This window comes from Scophthalmus maximus, chromosome 4 (genome assembly GCF_022379125.1).
Source record: "Scophthalmus maximus strain ysfricsl-2021 chromosome 4, ASM2237912v1, whole genome shotgun sequence".
Lineage (NCBI taxonomy): Eukaryota > Metazoa > Chordata > Actinopteri > Pleuronectiformes > Scophthalmidae > Scophthalmus > Scophthalmus maximus.
This window is the reverse complement of record NC_061518.1, coordinates 22364773-22384415: the sequence shown is the minus strand read 5'-3', so window position 1 is coordinate 22384415 and position 19643 is coordinate 22364773. Positions and strand designations below refer to the sequence as shown.

Sequence of the window (19643 nt, the reverse complement as noted above, 5' to 3'; positions counted from 1 at the left end):
ATAGAAAAAATATTGCTCACACATGCCTATAGAAATTACAGTCTTCAGTGAAACTCAGTGTGTGTGTGTGTGTGTGTGTGTGTGTGTGTGTGTGTGTTTGTGTGTGTGTATGTGTGTGTGTGGGTGTGTGGGTGGGTGGGTAGGTTTGGTGGGCCACGGTTGGTATGTAGAGCAGACACAGAGAGAGCAACTGCCAGGTAACACTGTCTGGCCAAATATTTCCTTTTGATGATGTAGCTCCACGAGTGACTCATCACAAAGACAAATCAGTGGATGAATTGTTTATGAAATGTGAATCTGATGGTTTTAAACTGATAAAATGCCTCTCAGCTTGGCGCTGTTGTGGATTTCTGTGTTGTGTTTTCTGCATGTCAGGAAAGGGAGGCTCTCTGTTTATGCAGAGGAGATCCCTCTGTCAGATTCAGGCTAGAGGAGTCCCTCTATCTGTTTGTTTTCCACTCCTTCCCGTGTACTGCTGCAAAATGTAACACACAGCAAAAGGCTAATTTCCACTCCCAGGCAAGCAACCTCACTCGTTAATGTCATCTTTCCCAGAAAAAAAAAGAATCTGAACAGGTCTCTGTTCCATCTGCTGCTACATTTTTTAGGTTATTCCCCGAAAATTAGGAAAGGTTTTCATCACCCCAAGGGTTGTAGAACCGTCTCAACACATAAAGGTCTTTGTACTTCAACTTATTTTTCCTCCAAAAAAACAGGCAAGCAAAAGGTTTTATAATGGGAGGAGGAAGGAAGGTGATTAAGATTTGCTTATTCTTCTCTTTCCCTAATGCTACAGTATGCATGCCTGTACAAATTCTGCATTTTTTTAAATGACCTGGTTTCTTTCCTTCCTCACTGCAGTTCCTCCAGTCATCCTGAGACTGGCTGAGCCCGAGCAGCGCCTCCATACCTGCATCGAGTTCACGGTTCGGGGTTACCCCCACCCCAAGCTACGCTGGTTCTACAACCAGAAGGAGATTCTGCAGAACGATTACATCCGAACTGAGATGGACTTCTACCAGGACTATTTGGAGGGCTGTCTAACCCTACAGAACCCAACGCACATCCACAATGGCAACTACACTCTGGAAGCCAGCAACCCGCTAGGAACGGTCACAAAGACGGTGTATGGTCACTTCCTCAAGGCGCCGGACGAAGGTGAGATATTCCTCATTGTACTGTACGTGTGGTTCAGGAGTGATGCACAGTTGACAGCATGGTAACAGTAGAAAGTATACTAATGGGTAAAATTTTATTTTTCAAGATTTACTAACACGTTGTACTGCCTGGATATCATATAAGAGCTAGCAAGCACCCACTTTTTCGGAGTGAGCATCTGGATTGGAGCAAGGTTCTCCACCAGCTGGATTGTTTTGCTTTTACTACCTGTTGTGTGAATAACAGGCTCTGTTCTAGGTGGAAGAATCATTGGGGGCTTTTAGTTTTTTTTAAAATCTCGCTTCACGGGCTGCAGGTCGTAGAGCTGACCCCTGCTGGCTGGATAGCAGCCAGGGTTCATCCATAGTTCAGTCAGGTAGATTGTTCGCCAGCAGTTCATCCTGAGTTCATAGGGAGGGGGAAAAAGAACCACAAAGACTCACAAATTTCTCCCCATGGTCAATATTCCAAGGTTAATACCATGTGTCAATTTATTGACATAGTGTGACTCTCTCTGTCTTCTCTTTTTGCAGAAATAGTGGATCCAGGTGAGTGTTTCTATTCTCAACTTAAAAGCTGCTATTTCTTTAAAATTGCATATACTGCTGGTTTGGTGTCATTACGTAGGCTACACATAGACAAACATATCACCTATTGGTGAAGTATTATGGGCTCAAATTAGGGTTCAAAAAGGTTTGAAAGGTTTCCAAAGTTTAAGGTTGTTAATCAACCTTTGTAGTTTGAGTGCTGACTTTTGCATGCAGTTTTCTGCTACTACTTGTATCTGAAGCACATTTTCTTCAATCCGAGTTGTGGTTGGCTGTGGCTCAGCAGGTAAAGCTGGTCGTTCACTAACCAGAGGGTCAATGGTTCAATCCATTGCTCCTACAGGCTGCCCGACTTAGTGTTCTTGGGCAAGACTCTGAACCCCAATTTGTATAAAAGCTTCGTATGTATGTAGGCTATGTATATATGCATGTGTGTTTATGAATGTGACTTGCACTGTAAAGTGCTATGATAATCTTTTTTTTCTATACATGTAGGCTACAAACGAATATCTGACATATACACACATAATTTGAGCCCACAGAGCCAAGACAGTAACCTTGGAAGAATGTGTTCACGTTTTGTCGCAGTAAGCACTGCTGCTCTATGTTTCTCAAGGCTTTGCTAAACATGCCCTGTATATGTGCACTCTATGCTTTGCTCAAGGGCACCTCAGGTTTTTGAGAGCGAGAGAGAGAGAGAGAGAGAGAGAGAGGGAGAGGGAGAGGGAGGGAACAGTATTCCCCCTTCCTGCTCGGATTATGCCCCCTAGTCAATGGATTCAAACTGACAGCCTTTTAGTAAGAACCTGCTTTTTTGACGTTGTCGGGGGTAATGTTGAGTTTTTAAACTAAATAATATATTATTCCTCATACACGCTCACGTCATGTTACTATTCATGCTAGTTTTAAAACAGAAGGCAGCCATGCAGCAGCTCCTAGTTTCCCTAACTGCCCATACTCCTCTCCCTTTTTTGGGGGGATTTGGGAGATACGATGCCTTCAGTGATGCCCTGCTTTACCTTCATGATATGGTCTCAAAACGAGGCATCTTGTAAGAACACAGTCTGTTACTGCTGGTTGGTAAGGAACTCTACTTGAACTGCGTCACTGTCCGGTAAGGGTGATCCTGATCAGCGGTACAAGCGGAATTACGTTGGAACTCTACTTGAGCAGCCGATGCCTTGTTTAACAGTTTGCAAACCTCTCTGCCATTGTTTTTACTAATATTGGAACAAGCCCCTAGAGTAAGATAGAGATAGGCTTCTCTTTCAGTTTAACCACAGCTCAAATGACAGCAGATTCCATCAGGTGTAGATGATAAGGTGGCTACTGTAGTTCCCACAGTACAGATACTAGCTGAGCTAAAGGTATCTCCATGAGTTGATTCAAAAATCTCCAGCTGACGTTTTAACTTTTCAACCAACTCACTGTAAAACAAGAACTATGTCAAAGGGGTTTATTTGCACCTGGTGTCTGAATGACATCAAATGATAACCAACTGTCCCTGGTGGATCCGGAGACATAGGAGTCATCCGGGATGCTCCTCAACATCCAACCCCAAATGTTTCTCATTCTGTTTATTGGGAATTGTACTAGTGACTCTAACCCCATAACTAACTGCCCCCAGCGCAGACGGGCTAGTTTCCCACCCCGTTAACTGGTGTGAACGTTCTGTCATATTGTGGACACAATGACTTGGCCCGCAATGCACCGTGAATCTCTGGGTGTGATGCGTGGCTGGGGCCTCAGGCTGTTGTGACAGCCTCGCCGTGGACGGCTTTTACAAACTGGGCCGTTCTGATCTCTGACCTTCATCAGAGTCTTCTCATCTCATCTCCATATGAGGCCATTTTTTCTCATCAGCCATGGATTATAAAGCTGCAGCATGGCCGGGGATGGAGACGGATGGATGCTGGCTGTGTGGTCGGCAGCATAAGACAGGGAATGACTCTATTTTGTCGCTCGCACAGTCGCGCGCGCGTGCACGCACGCACGCACGCGCACGCACACACACACACACACACACACACACACACACACACACACACACACACACACACACACACACACACACACACACACACACACACACACACACACACACTTACACGCTTGCACAGTTTCTGGGAGCGAGGAAGGTGAGGGAGAGGTGTTTAGGTGATGAGGGTGTGAAACATTGCAGCAGTGGTGTGTGAGGGTGTCCAGCGGTAGAAGGGAGACGGACATGCTGACTGATGCTAATGTCGCTGAGGAGAGAGGAGGGCAGAGGGAGGAGAGGAGAGAGGGATGGAGGCTGGGGAGGAGGGACAGAGAGATGGTAGTTAGGGAAAGCACACACACACACACACACACACACAGAGCAATGCACTTTAGTGTACTGAGTGTGTCAGAGCCAGTGGCAGCCAGTCTACCATGTGCTCATTAATTTGCCCACAATTAGTCTCTGATGTCCTGGCTGGAGGCCTCAGAGTGGAGTATCCCTCACACCAGCTCATTTCGTTTCATGGCTCTGCCTCTGTCCTCTTCTCCTTACTACCCCCCCAACCTTTTGCTCTTTGCCAAAGCCTCTTGTTTGTAGAGGTGTGACGTGAATTCTAACATCAACAAATTAGTCAGAATGGATTTTGAGACATTAATATGGCTACCAGTGACTGTTAGACTGAAATAAAGATGTCAAGTTTGATTCAGTTCAGTGCGTTTTTTCGACTGATTTAATTTTACCTAATTCTGCGTTTGGTGCTCCAGGCTGCATGTGCTTCTTTTCCGTTTCCCTGCCTGTATAATTGTGTTTAGTGCTAAAACAGCTTGTTTTCATTACTCTTTGTGCGTGTGCAAGCACCAGCATGCATCTGTGCAATTGAGATAAAACTCCACAATCTTTTTTCTCTAACGTACATCTGAGACCTGTGTCTGGCTTAAACGCTGGATGGCAAATTTCAGGCCTCGGCGGGATCTTGTGACGGGTGTCAGACTTGAGTGTGCATTTAAGGCTGTGCAGACGTTTATAAGCCTCATTAAAAAGTGCATTGTTCATCAACATCGTCTTATGGCACAGCTGCTGAAATCAATCCACCTCGAGAGCCCAATCGTAATAAAACCCTTTGTCTTTGTGGAGATATTGGAAATATGCTTTCAATCATATCCACTCGAGAGCAAAGCAGGTTGCCTCATTCTAGCCTTTTAAGCTGTGCATTAACTTGTGTAAGTGTTACACGTATTTAACGTGACAATGGATGTTCTTAGCAGGTTCATACTTTAATAAGCTGAGAAATGCATATTCTAGTGTATCCACTGTGTTGTGTACTTAAAGTACTGGATGTTTGCCATAGCACAGTGGCTGACAGTACACTGCAGTAAGAAATCTTACCATGGAAATAGTGCTAAAACATTTTCAGTTCATTCCATATTCTCTGTAATTGCATGTGAATGTTTACCACGGCCATTAAAGGTTTACTCAAATCCACAGCAACTTGTTTTTTGTGTTGCAGATCCAACGCCGTCAGATAGTGACTCAGGCCGACCGGATGAAGATACATTCGGGGTGAGTTTTCCCTCCTTAATGGTGTTGATGAAACAGACACTAAGGATGTTACCCCTGGCCCTCAGCGGAGAGCTGCTGTGTGTTTCAGTACAAACCTTTTCTGTTTTTTATCCGTCAAAGGACCTTGTAAGGGGTTTGTGTTGTGTGTTTACGTGCAGCGCTGCGGCACAAAGTCACACCAAACATTATTAAAGTCATTCTTCAGAGCTGTATGTTTGGACACTAATGATGACGGTAACACATTCCTGCAGTGAGCGATGCAGTTTTTTAAATGTTTTGTGACGTATGGATTCTGCGCAGTTTTTTGAAAACCAATGCAATGCTGGTGAGTTAGAGATGATAACACTACTGAGGTCAATGTGCTTCTCTGAACGGTAGACATGTTGACATAGTATTACAGGATAAGCTTAGGTGGAATTAAGAACAATAATAATGGCTGCAGTCATCGAGGTGTTGCAGTTCCAGTTGTCTTGTGCACGGCTTAGTCAGATACCTACATGGAGCTGAGCCATCATTAGTGTTACTAATTAATCCCTTGCTGACAAGGGCCTGGTTTTGCAGGGGCAGCAGCTGCCTATATTTTCATTATGCGCAGTAATTTCTATTCTCACATATCCAGATTGATACAGTGCAGATCAGAAAGAGCTGGTTTAAATGATATGCCAGACCGTTCAGAGGCAGCCGCTTCTTCAAAGTCACATCATGACTTTAAAGTGACTGCTGCACTTTTCTTTTCTTTTTTTTTTCCAAACCGCACAGAGAGTAAATCTGGCTGCAGATGAGGATCACATTTAAATTATATTCTGTCAACTGGAATTCATCACAGCCAGACAGCTGTTTCACAGAAAAAAAAACAGTAGTCACAGTCTAGTGGACAAAAATCTTATTTACAGTATTTAAGGTGATCAACAATCAGGACACGATCATGAGCACTTGAACACATTCCTTTGATCGCTCGAGTCTGACACAGCATTTTGTCTCTCCCAGGTTTCCATTGCTGTTGGTTTGGCAGGCTTCGCTTGCGTCCTCCTCCTAGTCCTTTTTGTTCTCATCAACAAATACGGCCGCCGCTCCAAATTCGGTATGAAAGGTAAGACTACACCAATAGTCTGAAAGGCAGATAGGCAGACAGACAGCTTTGTTTTTATGCCTTTCTGCCAGTTGCATCATTGTGCAGAATCCTTTCCACTAGTTAATCTCTTTAAAACCTTTGTTCGCTAGAAATGCATCTACTCTTAATGTCGTACTTTTTACTGCATGTGTTGCCGAACCACTGCCACACTTGAGTCCTTATCTTAAGGTTTTTTCCCCCCCCTCACATGCTGCACGTGGTTGAGTCCCGCCAAAGGACATACGTTCGCAATTAGCCACTCACATGCACATAAATAGACAGCTAGATCAATGGGCCGAGTGCATGCAAACAAGGTCTAAGCACTGTACACGCTCTTCATATATTCACTGTGTCGGCTATTTAGGCCAAGTGCACAAGGAATCCTGAATTAATTAGCGGACTCTGCACTGTCGATCATGCTGAGGAATTCAATAGGATTAATATGGCTTTTATTCATGCTGATCTTTCATTTTGGGTCAGCTCCAGGTTGTTGCTTATCTCCCTGGTAGTTGGTGTTGTGGGAAGAGGCAAAAGCTGTTGCAGCGTTGCTCTACAAACAGAGGAGAGGATGGTAGCGGCTCATAAATCATCCAGTTCATCCTCTTGTTTGTTTTCGTAAAATTTGTGAAATGTGAACTATATAATCATATGACTAGAACTGGTAATGTTTCCAAGTATGAATGGCAATAGTAAGGCCAACAAATTTAATGTTTGACTCTGTCCAGTTGCTCGTTTGGAAAAAATTCATGTGCCACCTATCCTCCTTCAGATCTAATCAAAGGGGATAGGTGGCACATGAATTCTCGATCTGAACTCGAGAAGCCTAAGATAAAGTTTCTGGAATTGCTTGACTTGGAAGTGACTGTGGACAACACAGGACTCACAGTGAAAAAAATTGCGAAAGATGGTTTTCAGAGAAAGTGAGATAAATTCTCATTAGATAGTAGTGATTCAATTTCGTAATTTGGTGTCCAATATGTTTCCAATTATTACGACAATGATTCACATCCGTACACTACTGAATGCTTGACCCCCCCCTCCCAGCCCTCCACACACACACACACACACACACACACACACACACACACACACACACACTAACCCTAACAAAAACCTATTCTAACGGTCATAATCTGCAGCCCCCGAACACAGTGACACAAGTCCCAATGGGTTAATGTGTATTTAGTCCCCCCATTCAGTCCCCCGCTAAGTCTGAGCCCTTGACCCTAGATGTAAAGTAGCATTAGCTAGCGCCACCTCTTAATAGCTACTTTACAGGATTAGTGTTTGTTACTTACCTCGGTTAATACCTCGCCGCTGTAATTATTTAGGGAGTGGCGGTTATTGCATTGGACTTAAGCTGGTTCAAATTAAGAACGAGTCTTATATTTAATTAGGCTTCACAGACGTGTTTGCAATGTCACAACGGATGTCATATGAATCGAAGCTGTGCCAACAAACGAGACTGATGCGTGGAAAACAAGAGTCACAAGTCCTACTTTAAAAAAACACAACAACCCTGAAGATAATGATATCAAGATGATGCAATCAAGAGAGTGACTTCTGTACAGAACATCTTGAAATACATGACATGAATAGATGAGGTGAGATTTAATTGGCTGTTTCCTACTGATGCATTTACTTTCCGGTAACTTTCTCAGTTTAGCAACATTTCCGGGTGGACGGCAATGCATTTTTTTTTTTACAAGTATTTCAATATTTATACTATCCAGCCACATCTGTGAGTTCAGTCAGACAACTCACGCTCGTCTTTTTCAGCTGCGGTGAGTAGTTAGAAACTCATCGCTCCCCTCAGACATGGCAGTCTGCCACACCCTGCCAGGTATAGTAATTGATTGTTTGTATTGAACCGGGGACTAAATATCATAATCTAACAAAAAGAGGAAATATGCTTTGAGCCAGACTTAGCTGCTAGCTAATTTCCATCTGCAGTCCCTGGGCAGGCGGAAGAAACAATGAACCACAGAGTAAGACCCAACATCACCGCTACAAACCGCGCAAGCTCACGCAGATACACACACGTCAGCATCAGTTTCTATTCACATGAATAGAACGGCGCAGCTCAAGTTTCTGTTTTTTATTATTATTTTTCGTATTTATCTGTAATTCACAGTAAAAATCCGGGTGTTAAAGTGCTGCCTTCTATTTACACTACGGAATGAGAAAGGAGGCACTGCTCCATAGTGCTGGCAGCATTCAGAGCCTTTGTGCTAATGCCCAGAGCAGCCCGGTGTTGCTTTAGGAGTCTACTCTTTGCAAAAAAGGATGCTTCAAATGCAGTTCCAGTTCTCTCCGAGCAGCATTCACAAGAAGGTAATTTGTCTCCCTGATGACAAGGTCCAAAGTTCTGCAGGGCGCCTTTTTTTTCTTCCTCCTTTTTTTTAAGTTGCATTGCAGGGCTATTTCACCTGCAGCCGTGTGGCTCTCCAGCAATGCTCACCGCTCCGTACGATATGTTAAAATGAGCTGCTTTACTCAAGGACACCACAGCGTTTTCCTGTCCAGAGACGGGAGAACACCATTTTTCAGGAATTTTTTTCTGCCTTCTTCAAGGTGACTAACTGTTTTATAAATTACTGTAATAGCACACTAAAAAAGGAGTTTATTGAAAGTTGCACAAATCACCGGGCCGAGACTTTTTTCACTGCTGATCATTTTTTGTTTTTACTTTGACTGGGAATCAACTGCAGCCTATAGTTTGCTGTATAGAAATGTTAGACGGCCACTGCCATGCTCTACCCCATTCCTGACGTAGTGCCTGGCTTTGTGTCGTTGTGTCTTGATTAACAAATAAGAGACATCCCTTGTAGTGCTGCCACGTTTTGACCTTCCCTGTTCTCCATCAGGTCGTAGTTTGTTTCACCAGACCGTAGATACGTGATCAAGATCAGTCTGGACAGAGATGCCTCTGCCTCCTCTGTCACTGTGAGTGATTGAAGGAATAAAAGACCTAAAGAAAGGTGACGTCAGTGAACGACTCTCTCAGGACCTCACACTGTTCCGTACAAAGGCCCAATCTGACAGCGTGTGTGTGTGTGTGTGTGTGTGAGAGAGAGAGAGAGAGATAGAGTGGGGGAGAGAGTGCATTTTCTCCTCCCACTCCTCTTCTGGAGAATCAGCCTGAAGAAGTCATTACCTTTGGATGGAGCCATAATGGATTTTCGCTCCACTAAATCACTGTGTCTCTTTTGGTTGTTGGAGTTTGATCACCGGCCGTTTCTGGGCATCCATAAAAAAAAATGTTTTTTCTGTATCTGGTCGGAGTGTGCGTGTGTATATGAATTCATTTGATTTGCTTGCCTTTTAGGGCCAATTCACAGGCTTGCATTTACAACTCTGAGTGATACACCCCTGCTCAGTTCGTGAAAATTGTTGTTTTTGAACGATATCTGTCTGCGCCTGTTTGCGCGCTCGCCCACACTTAATAGGCGTGCATGCACAGAAAATGACTCACACATTCACCTACGCCTACATACATACATACATACATACATACATAGGGTATATATGTACACAACCTGTTGTTCTGATCAATACCCTGCCAACTTACCTCCCAGCTAAAACGTCTTTTAGCGCAAGCAGCGGGCTCATCCTTCACAGTGTGATTCACACCAATGAGTTTTGAAGTGTCTTTCACACAGATATTTGTCAGCAGCGAATCAATGATGTCTTTTTTGGAGAAAGACACTCAGCATGTCAGTGATGAGTATTATGCTTCCCTATCATATTTTTTCTCACATCTGGTGGAACAATGACCCCACCTCTGCTGCTGTAAATGCAGCCAATGTACAGCAAAGTGTATGTCATTTTGTCACCTTCCCCATCTTCGCAATAAAACCTGCTTCAAAAACAGAGATCCAGGCTCGAAAACGCCTCACACTTTGCGTAAGGCCTATTGGGTACACCAGCTATTTTCAGAACAGGTGCAGTAGACCTGACTTTAAAACCTGTAACCGGCTGCAAACCCCCCCCCCCCAGAAAACTTCACCAAAACCCAAAATAATCTCATGAATATTTTTTGTCATCGTTACAGAACAGTCCCCTGGATTTTGGGAATAAGACCATCATCATTCTGCAGATCCCAATGGGGCTCGGGAATCAGTGCCACAATGTGCATATTTCTGGGTTTCATCCACAATAGTTGTTGGCAGCTGCTGTGTGTTTACATAAGGGGCAGATGATGCCCGCACTATTTTTGGCCCCGTTTCACTGCCGAGTTTTGACTGAAAATATATAGTGAACGAAAACAAGCAGTAGTTACAAGTCCAGGGGAAACTGACAGATGACGGAAGAAACAGCCCTGATTGACATTAATGATCATTTATTATGACATGAGTACATCAGCGCAGCGCTGCACTTACATTCAGTTTCTGTAGAAAGGGGAGCAAAGGTTTTAATTTTCAGAACGGCAGAAGTCACTGTCACCGCTCTGTTTTGTTCAGTGAGAAAAGATGCGCGGGGTTGTGTGAGTAAAACATGAGCCGTAAACTCCCGAGGTGCATTTAGGCAACAAACAGCTTAAAAGCTTAAATAGCCACTGACGGTGGGCGAGAGCTAAAGATTACGGTATGCTACTGAAAACACAGTCCGCAGCTTAATCAGTTCACCTTTTCATTCCGGGTCAGTTTAGATTTTGCAGCTACGGGATCATGTTTTGTTAATAACTGCAGCAACGCAGTGATTTAAAATTCCTTGCGGTTCCCCACTGTGCCTCTGACAGATTTTTTCCTACATACAAATGGTGCCTGAGTCTCATGGGTGCTGTTAGACACGTGACAGAGTGATGGAGATAACATGATTAATCTCAAACGGGGCATTGAGTTGCTCTTTATATTCACAAACTGGGTGAGGCTTAGTTGATTAAGTGTAATTTGCAATAAATCCATGGCAGTTTTTCAGTCGATTAATACACAAAATGTGTTCACATTATCAATCGATGTACAATATTTGTATACTTCATCAAAACTACCAAAATAAAAACATTTGCCGCGACTTCTCAAATGTGGATATTGGCCATTTCCTGATACTTGTAGTGAACTGAATATGTTTGGGTTTTGGAACTGAGGATGTCACCTTAGACTCTCGAAAAAAAAATTGCTACAGTTTACAGTTTGCTCGCATAGTGTTGACCGTAAAATTCAAATCAGATAGGCAAGTCAAAGAGGGCAAACTAATCAATGATGAAGACTATCAAAAGGCGCAGCCTTCAAATCAGAACTACCGTATCTCCTATTCGCTGTTGACTTTATTTTGATTTTGATTGACACTTTTTTTTCACTCAACGCCAGCCAGTGTGTTTTCCAGTGTGTCTGTTGGATAAACAACGTGCGAGTCTTTGACCGTGTTGATACTACGAGGCTGGAAACGCCGAGTACGCAAATGACTGAGCCATGAACGCTGGGGCACCAAGAAGTCCCAGAAGTCAGGGCCAGAGTTAGAGGGATCGGGGAGCGGGCTACCTGTGAGTCAAGGTGTTGCACTGACAGTGCTCACGTTTGATCTAGCCATCTGGCCACTTGGTGAACACGACTGCTCAGGGTGGGTCTCCCTCAGTCTCCAGTAGTGCACGTCGTGAGAAATGAATCTTGTGACACTGGTCAGACCAACCCCATTAAAACAGGTTTTTAGACACACTGAGGTGTAGGTAATGCTCACCAACACGGTGACACACATGCCCGCGCACACACACAAGCACACAAACAAACACACACAAATTGTACCCTGCGGCAGGCTTCTATAGCCTCTGTGATCCATGCGTGTGTCAGGGCGGCTTACCCTCCTCTCCGCTACATTACCTGAACCAGGCCTGGGGATGATCAGCAAACACACACACACACGCACACATACACACACACACACACACACACACACACACACACACACACACACACACACACACACACACACACACACAGACAAACACAAACACCCACACATACGCACACACACTGCTCAGCATTAACTGCATCACTGCCTCACTTGGCCTCCAGTGGCCAGAGTGAGCTGCGCTGCCAAGCAGTGAGACATGTCCGTCTGGAGTCAGACGGGCAGACGGACAGAGACACTTGTTAAGTGTCTGTGCAAATGTCAAGCAGATTTTCACCAAAGCAGACTGTCTCAATTAAATTTGAATGCCTTCCCATGTTTGGACCTGCTGTTAATGAAACATTCCAGATACAACGCAAAACGTGATGTGCAGTCGACAGTGACATATACTGAAGTATAACTGCAGGTACCTCCGTGTTGTGCTACTTTATACTCATCCACAGCTTTCCAGACGGGAATTATTTTTTTCTTTGATGGTACTGGTAATAAAAATAAAAAATAAACGCTGCTGGAAATGGGCTCTTTGGTAATGTTTTTTGTTGTGCAAGTGTGAATCCTCACTAAATCACCGAGGGCAGAAAAGTGCCAACATTTTAACACTCTTACTAATCGTGTACAGATGGAGACTTTTTGTGGACAGATGTTTGCGGGACATTCCAGAAACCTCTGCTGAACTATGGCATAATTGTTGAACATTCTTTGCTTTTTTCAAATGTAATCCTTTTTTTCTTTCTTTCACGGAATCCTTTCCCTCAAACAAACAGGACATTTCATTAATATTCAATTTCGATTCAATTTTATTTGTATGGCGCCAAATCACAACATACACTATCTCTAGGCACTTTAACATAGCAAGGTCGAGAGCTCACAATATTATAGAGGAACCCAACAGTTCCTACAATGAGCAAGAACTTAGGGTTAAAAAACAAAATCGTATCAAATCATATCAATAATACTCTGCGTGATCAACAGAGGCCCAGAGATCGTAAGCCTCTCGTCTTTCCCGCACAAACTGTGTTTACCCTTTGCTCCGTTGCCACAGCACCAGCCACCTTAATTGGCTGTAATTCATTCTTCTGAACGCACGCGACAGATGGGGGGGGGGGCTGCTGCGAGGAAAATAGCAACAACAAGCACCAGGGAAGTGCTCATTTTTTAATGAGCATTTCATAATGTGTGTCTTCCCAGGGAGCGAGGCGGTGGGAAGTGAAATCTGTCTCCCATCGCCGGTCGGGCGCATGGCGTTGTCCTTCAGAACCTCTGATGCCGCAGGGTTTTTTTTAGTGAAAAGGGATTCGGGTGCTGACTGAAAATTCTCAGCAGCAGCAGCATGATCTCGTGTGGGTTTTTTTTTTCTTTTTTCTCCACCTTATGTGCAAAATAAATACAAATACATCAACAACAAAAAAGAGGATGTTAACTTATTTACAGCATCTCGCTTCAAAATTGCACCAGAGATTGGCTGTTGTGCTGTGTGTCCCTGGATGCCGTTGGAGTGCAGCGTGACCCGGGGTTGCTGCTGCGGACATGATGTTCCCTGGTACAAATAGGATTGCTATTTTTTTGTTTTATTTTATTTCGGACTTGGAGCTGTCAGCACTAGACTGCTAATAGCTAAGTGCCTTCTGTCCTCTCAGAGTATGTCTGCAGAGCTGCACGCTGCTGTGCTGCACCACACATTGTAAAGTAACACCCGGTAAAGGGTCTTGTTGAATGCACTCTGTCTGGGTGTTTGGAAGCTTCTTCCCTTTTAAGCCTTCGCTATCAATAGTTCAGAAGGTTGTCCTCGGCCTTCTGCGTTTAACAATAGCTTAATATAGCATCTTTTAAATGTCAGGATAAAGATGGAGGAGGCGGAGGAGGAGATGGAGCCGCACATCTTCACCGCGGGTTTTGTGGAAGGCTGCAGCAATTTGGCTCCGTCCCCACGGGGAAATGCTCAGAAAAAGATCACGTTGGCTCCTTTTTAACCGCCATGGAAACTCGCAAGAGCCGGCTGCGTTAGAAACACGGGCACTTTGTTTTATAATGAATACAAATGTGGTTACACTGTAAACCGTTTAAGAGGAAGGACGGACCGCAGTGCAGCTGAACAACAGGTCCATGTAAATGCATCAGGGACCACTTCTACATATCCATGTTTCAATTAGTATTGATCTGGGAAAAACTCCTCAACTGCTGCTCAGTTCCTCTATTGTGTGCCGCATCTCAAATTGAGAAAAACACCGGAGCGTTAATCTATACCGTGCATGTCAGTGCTGTTGTTCAGATGTCAGAACAATCAAGTTTACTGACGGTATGGTATTATTGGAGTGAGCAAAATGCTATCACCCTTTTTTTTTTTATTTTCTTAACGTAATTTAGTCCATGGCATCATCACATCACCTAATAATAATCCTGCACAGTCCACCCACAGTCTTTGGCAGCCATTCACTGCTGGATGTGTTCTCTTTCTGAGGACTTGGGTTTTGCTTTAATTTACACTGACAATACAGTATATATATTTTTTTATTTTTTTTATTGAGAGAGAGAGAATCTCTACCAGCCAATCATAGACACATTTATCTGTGCCTTGAACCTTTATGCAAACTCCCAACCATACAGTGTTTATACCCTCTCCTGGAGGACTTTGCTAACGATTATTGCGCACATATTTACTGCAATGTAGATGAGACCTTGAAATAAACTCATGGCTGAATAGCGCTGATGAGCTTCTTCCAAGTTAATGAACATTAGGGGACTGAGTCTCACCAGACAACCCTCTTTGAGCGCGGCGAAGTCGGCTCGGATGGCACTCCTCACATCTCGTGGTGCAGGACTGCTTGTTCCCTGTCAGCAGGAGGTGTTTTCTAAGTGATGCTCATGTTCTAACCACTAATCGTGTGAAATGGCTTGTTATGGTTTAATAGAAAAGATATTTGAAAGTCGGAGAAACTTTGCTTCCTCAGCTGCTATCTATATGTATAACAATACGAAATATTTTTCGCAGATTTTTACAAAACATGTATTTCATTAGAATCGCTCACTGCCCCTTTAAAGCAAGGTATCCATTGGAGTGTGGAAATGCCCGAATGACGGCGAGTACTGTCCAATCGGTGCATGGTTGAAGGGTGTGGGTGGACGCGTCGGCGGCGAGCTATCGGTCAGACCCACCCCTGACCAAGATGCTGCTGGTCAAAATTCTAAACTGGAGGCGGTTCACAAACCTCTGGGCGACGTCACGGTGGCTGCAGCAAGCCCCAGTTTGGGTTTTCTACTTGTGGACGATGATGCTTTGCTTATCACTGTACTGTACAAGAGAGCATCCACTCCGAGGTGGGAAGAGGATTTTTTTCAGGGTCTGAGGTGATATGGCTGCTTAATTTTTAATTTATGTATTTCATTTTTTCAACAGAAAAGAGAAAAATAGAGGCATGCTGTGGAGGATGTTAGCCCCCACTCTTTCCACTGGTTAATTCAGTGTGAATTTTAGCCACTGGCCTCGCAAACAGCTCATATTATGTAACAGCCAAATCTAGGGTTCTGCATGCGCCCGCCCACGCTGAATGGGACTGTGCTTCTTTTTACACCGACGCAAGCTGATGCACATAGATCAATTTCATTGCTTAATCAATGTTGACGATGAGACAGGATGAGGAGTAATAACAAACGTGATAATATAATTCCATATATACGGTTCAACAATGAGTATACTACCCCACGTATGCAAATATAATTACAGCTTATTGTAAAGGCTTAAGGATTCATGTTGAACTGTCACACCACTGTACTACTATCGGATAGCATCAGATTCTACAATATTACAATAATACTGACACATGTCAGGCATCTGTAAGTATCCAAAAGAGTGATCTATTGATGAAAAAAGTATATATTTTATAGAAAAGGTATGGTCACAGTACATCATACATTTACATCCATGTGTTGCAATGAAATGTTTCATTTTATATTATTCTGTGTGATATTGCTGCCGGATGTTTAACATAACTTTATATTTGCTTATATAGATAAGCCATACATATATTGGAGTTTATATGTTATGTAATAACATCATATGCAAGTACAGCATAAGCGCGACAATTTGGTACTGAAGGTTTAGAAGCAACAAGTAGTTATTTAGTTGTACTGTATATTTAACAATGTCTCATTATTTTTACATAGAATATCATATATATATACACTATATGCTATATATTCATTTTTATACTGCATTCTTTAATCTGTCATATATCCATTTGATATGAATATGGTTAATTTTAAATTAACTATATTGTGTCTATGATTGTTGAAGGGATGAAAAATAATATTTTTTTATTTTATACAAATTACGGTATGTTTTTCCAAACGTCTTTTTTTTTCTTCAGATTGTTTTTTCCCAAAATACATACGTCATACTGTATTGTAAATACTGCTTCATAGCCATGAATTTTACAAAGCACTGCTCTAAAGCATTCAGTCAGCACAAGCCGTAACCACACACAAGCACTAACTCCTTTCCCCAAGTTTAATCCAGCAGACCAGTAAGAACTGAATTCAGCAGGGTCAGGTGGTCGCATCTCTCCGTTCAATATGGAGCTATACCTCCATCAGCAGCACTTTTCATCTCTCCACATTCCCATCGGCCCATGTTCCCATCAGCCCCTCTCCAGCTTGCACTAACACACCTCGGGGACCAGCAGACCGCAGCCCCTGTGATATAGATAGAGAACAAGCCTCCATCTTTCATAAGGCTGGTTAAAGTTTTAGCTCCAGAGAGTAATTGTTGTGGAATCACAACTAGCGGATTAATTATTCATAGCAATACACACACACACACACACACACACACACACACACACACTCACACTCACACACACCTCTCTGCCTCTCGCCGTCTTTCACTCTTTCCACTCTTCATCTATTTTTTGTCTCTTTCCACCCTGAACCTTTCTCACCATATGTCTCGTCTCCTCCTCTCCCTTTCTCCACATCCTCTTTCCACACTGATGGAGTTAGTGAGCATCAGGGATAAAACAATTAAAGCAAAAATTCATTTGGATGAATTAAAGAACGGGGAGCCGCGGTGGCTGACACTTCTCAGGCAAGACAAATTATCCTGCATGGCTGGTTTGGTAGCATTTGACAGTGGCCCCGTCCCACCTCATTAACCTGCGCATTAACCCGTGAAAAAGCTTTGTTAGTACACGATAATGCAAAATAGATGGAGGATAAATATGTAAGAAGGAAACGGTTAACGCACAGCCTTAAGGTTGTTCTGCACACGTCTGATGGTCTTGGCCCAGGTTGCATAGAGCGTTTGCTTGTGAGCCTCCGAAGACTGAGGCGGCGGAGAAGAAGTCACGTTCCTGCCGCGTCCATGCAGTTTCCAATATTTTCAAGTGAGCGGCGACAGGAGATGCAGCAGAAGATTTGCATCCTGCCTCACGAAAAAGCCTTCAGAGGTTGTTAAGGAAATGCCAAGGCCATCTGTGCTGCTCTAAGAGGGTGTGAAATGAAGATGGAGAGTGTGTCACACTGCGATGAGAGGTCATTACTGGCTCCTCAAAGGCAGCAGATTATGTCAATTTTACAGGTCACAGTCGTGTGGGTCACTACAATTTTTTATCTTCTCCGTCTCTGTGACACCTTAACGCTCCGTAATGAGTCCAGAAGTGTCTGGAGTTCAAATGTGCATTAGGAGCTGTGATGTTAAGGAACGGCAGTGTCACCGGTGATGATTAGATGCAGCCAGATGGCATCAGGGTGATGCGTCTTGTCCTCAGACTCACTGCAACAATCTCTCTCCCCCTCTCCCCTGGCAGATTGTCACTTCATGTGTTTATATGAGGTGTAATGACTGAACGCACACCACAGGTTGTCCATCTCAACAGAGTTATTTCCATTTGACCAGACGGAGTGCGATGCAGAGCAGTTAGATTGTTGAGGAATTTACTTTTTGTTGCCCTGCCGAAGTGCTCCTAAGATTGACACTAAAACCATACTCCGCTTATGGTCTGTTCCTTCGCTGAGCCTGACCCCTGACCTCTCTGTCGAGATAACAGGATTTCCCTGCAGGGAGCCGTAAAATAATAGTAAGTTAGCCAATAAGCACTTAGGCCCTTGACAGAAGTGTCAGCGGCCAGACTACACTCCGGTTTTTCTGTGCAAGGTCAAAGCCAGGTGAGGCGCAGAGATAGGCACTTACAGATCATGAGATTGTGTTTATGAAGTTCAGGTAGCACTGTGAAACTTTTGTTGGTATCAAACGATGCCTTTGTTTCCGTGTCAAAACAAGTTGGAGTGACAAAAACGTCTATAGAATGCGAGTTGTAGGTTACGTTTGACCTCCGTTACACTGTTGTAAATTTTTTTGGGGGATGCAGGTTGAAGCACAGAAAACAATTTTTACTAATGCTAGTGATGCAAACTGCTCCGGGCTGATGGGTCATACATGAAATGGCGTCCATAAATACTTGTAGGAGGGATCGTTTGTGTTCAACGCAGATTGTCCCTGTCTGCACTCTCTGGTCTGAAATGCGTTAGTCCCAACAGTTTTGTAGTTTAAACTTCAAAGTTCATAGTGTTGTGGCATCTTCTGAAATCGTCTTGATTTGATCCAAGTGTCACATGTCTCCGACATTTGTCTTGCGGCTCGAGGTGTACACGATTTTTATATACATGACAAAACACAGTAAGCCCGACAACACATCAAAAAACACACACTATGTGACACATCAAACATTATGAGTGAGCAGCTGCCGTTACAGTGTTCGGGTCTCATGTACGAGCGCCTCGGGAAATGATTTCCTATCAATCATGCATGTTCTAACTCTACATCGTGATACTGCAACACCTCTTTTTTTCAATGCTGCTCTGAGGCTGTGTGTTTTTCCTCCGGTCTACCACGATATGGCCGAAACACCCAGGTGTCACATCAAGTCAAGTTTGCACTCGATTGCGCTCCCATCCATTTTACGGGAAACGGAGCCCACCGCGTTTTGTAGAACAGCCACCTTGATCCCATCTGTTACAGGAACGTGTTCTCCCTCCATTGAAGTCACGTCCGTCCAGCACTCTCTTTCCTTCAGCAGAAAACCAAAAACAAAAGCCCCACTTTGACAGAGGAGCTTCGCTCCCCCTGTCGTGTCTTTCTGGGTGCTGTGATATCGTATCGCAGCAATAAAAAGTTGCGTCCTCAGCTGCTTGGCTTTATTCCTGCGTCTGGACTTCATGGCAGCTTACTGGCAGGGAGATAAACCCCGTGTTGCCCAGGGGAGTGCGGTGATGATGAGCTAAACAAACAAGTTAACAGTGCATCGGCAACACAGAGGCAGCTGAACACGGCATGTTCTTTACGCACGGAGGGGGAGGAAAGAGGGGGGACGGTGGGGGAGACGGCCTAGAAAAGGGGGACGGGGGGGGGGGGGGGGGGGGGGGGACGTAGAGGTGATCAGGGAGC

General features: G+C 43.9%; 1 protein-coding gene across 7 annotated transcripts in view; it reads left to right on the top strand.

Moving 5' to 3' along the window:
• The window catches only part of ntrk3b (neurotrophic tyrosine kinase, receptor, type 3b), a 184135-nt gene that overhangs the window by 112747 nt on the left and 51745 nt on the right, over positions 1-19643 (top strand). For 5 of the 7 annotated variants that reach the window (XM_035628672.2, XM_035628676.2, XM_035628671.2 and 2 more), the window contains 4 exons: positions 862-1158; positions 1692-1706; positions 5195-5247; positions 6235-6337. In XM_035628672.2, coding sequence (XP_035484565.1) covers positions 862-1158; positions 1692-1706; positions 5195-5247; positions 6235-6337 — 468 coding nt within the window. The remainder of the gene's footprint in view (positions 1-861; positions 1159-1691; positions 1707-5194; positions 5248-6234; positions 6338-19643) is intronic. The other 2 variants (XM_035628669.2, XM_035628670.2) reach the window with 2 other exon arrangements.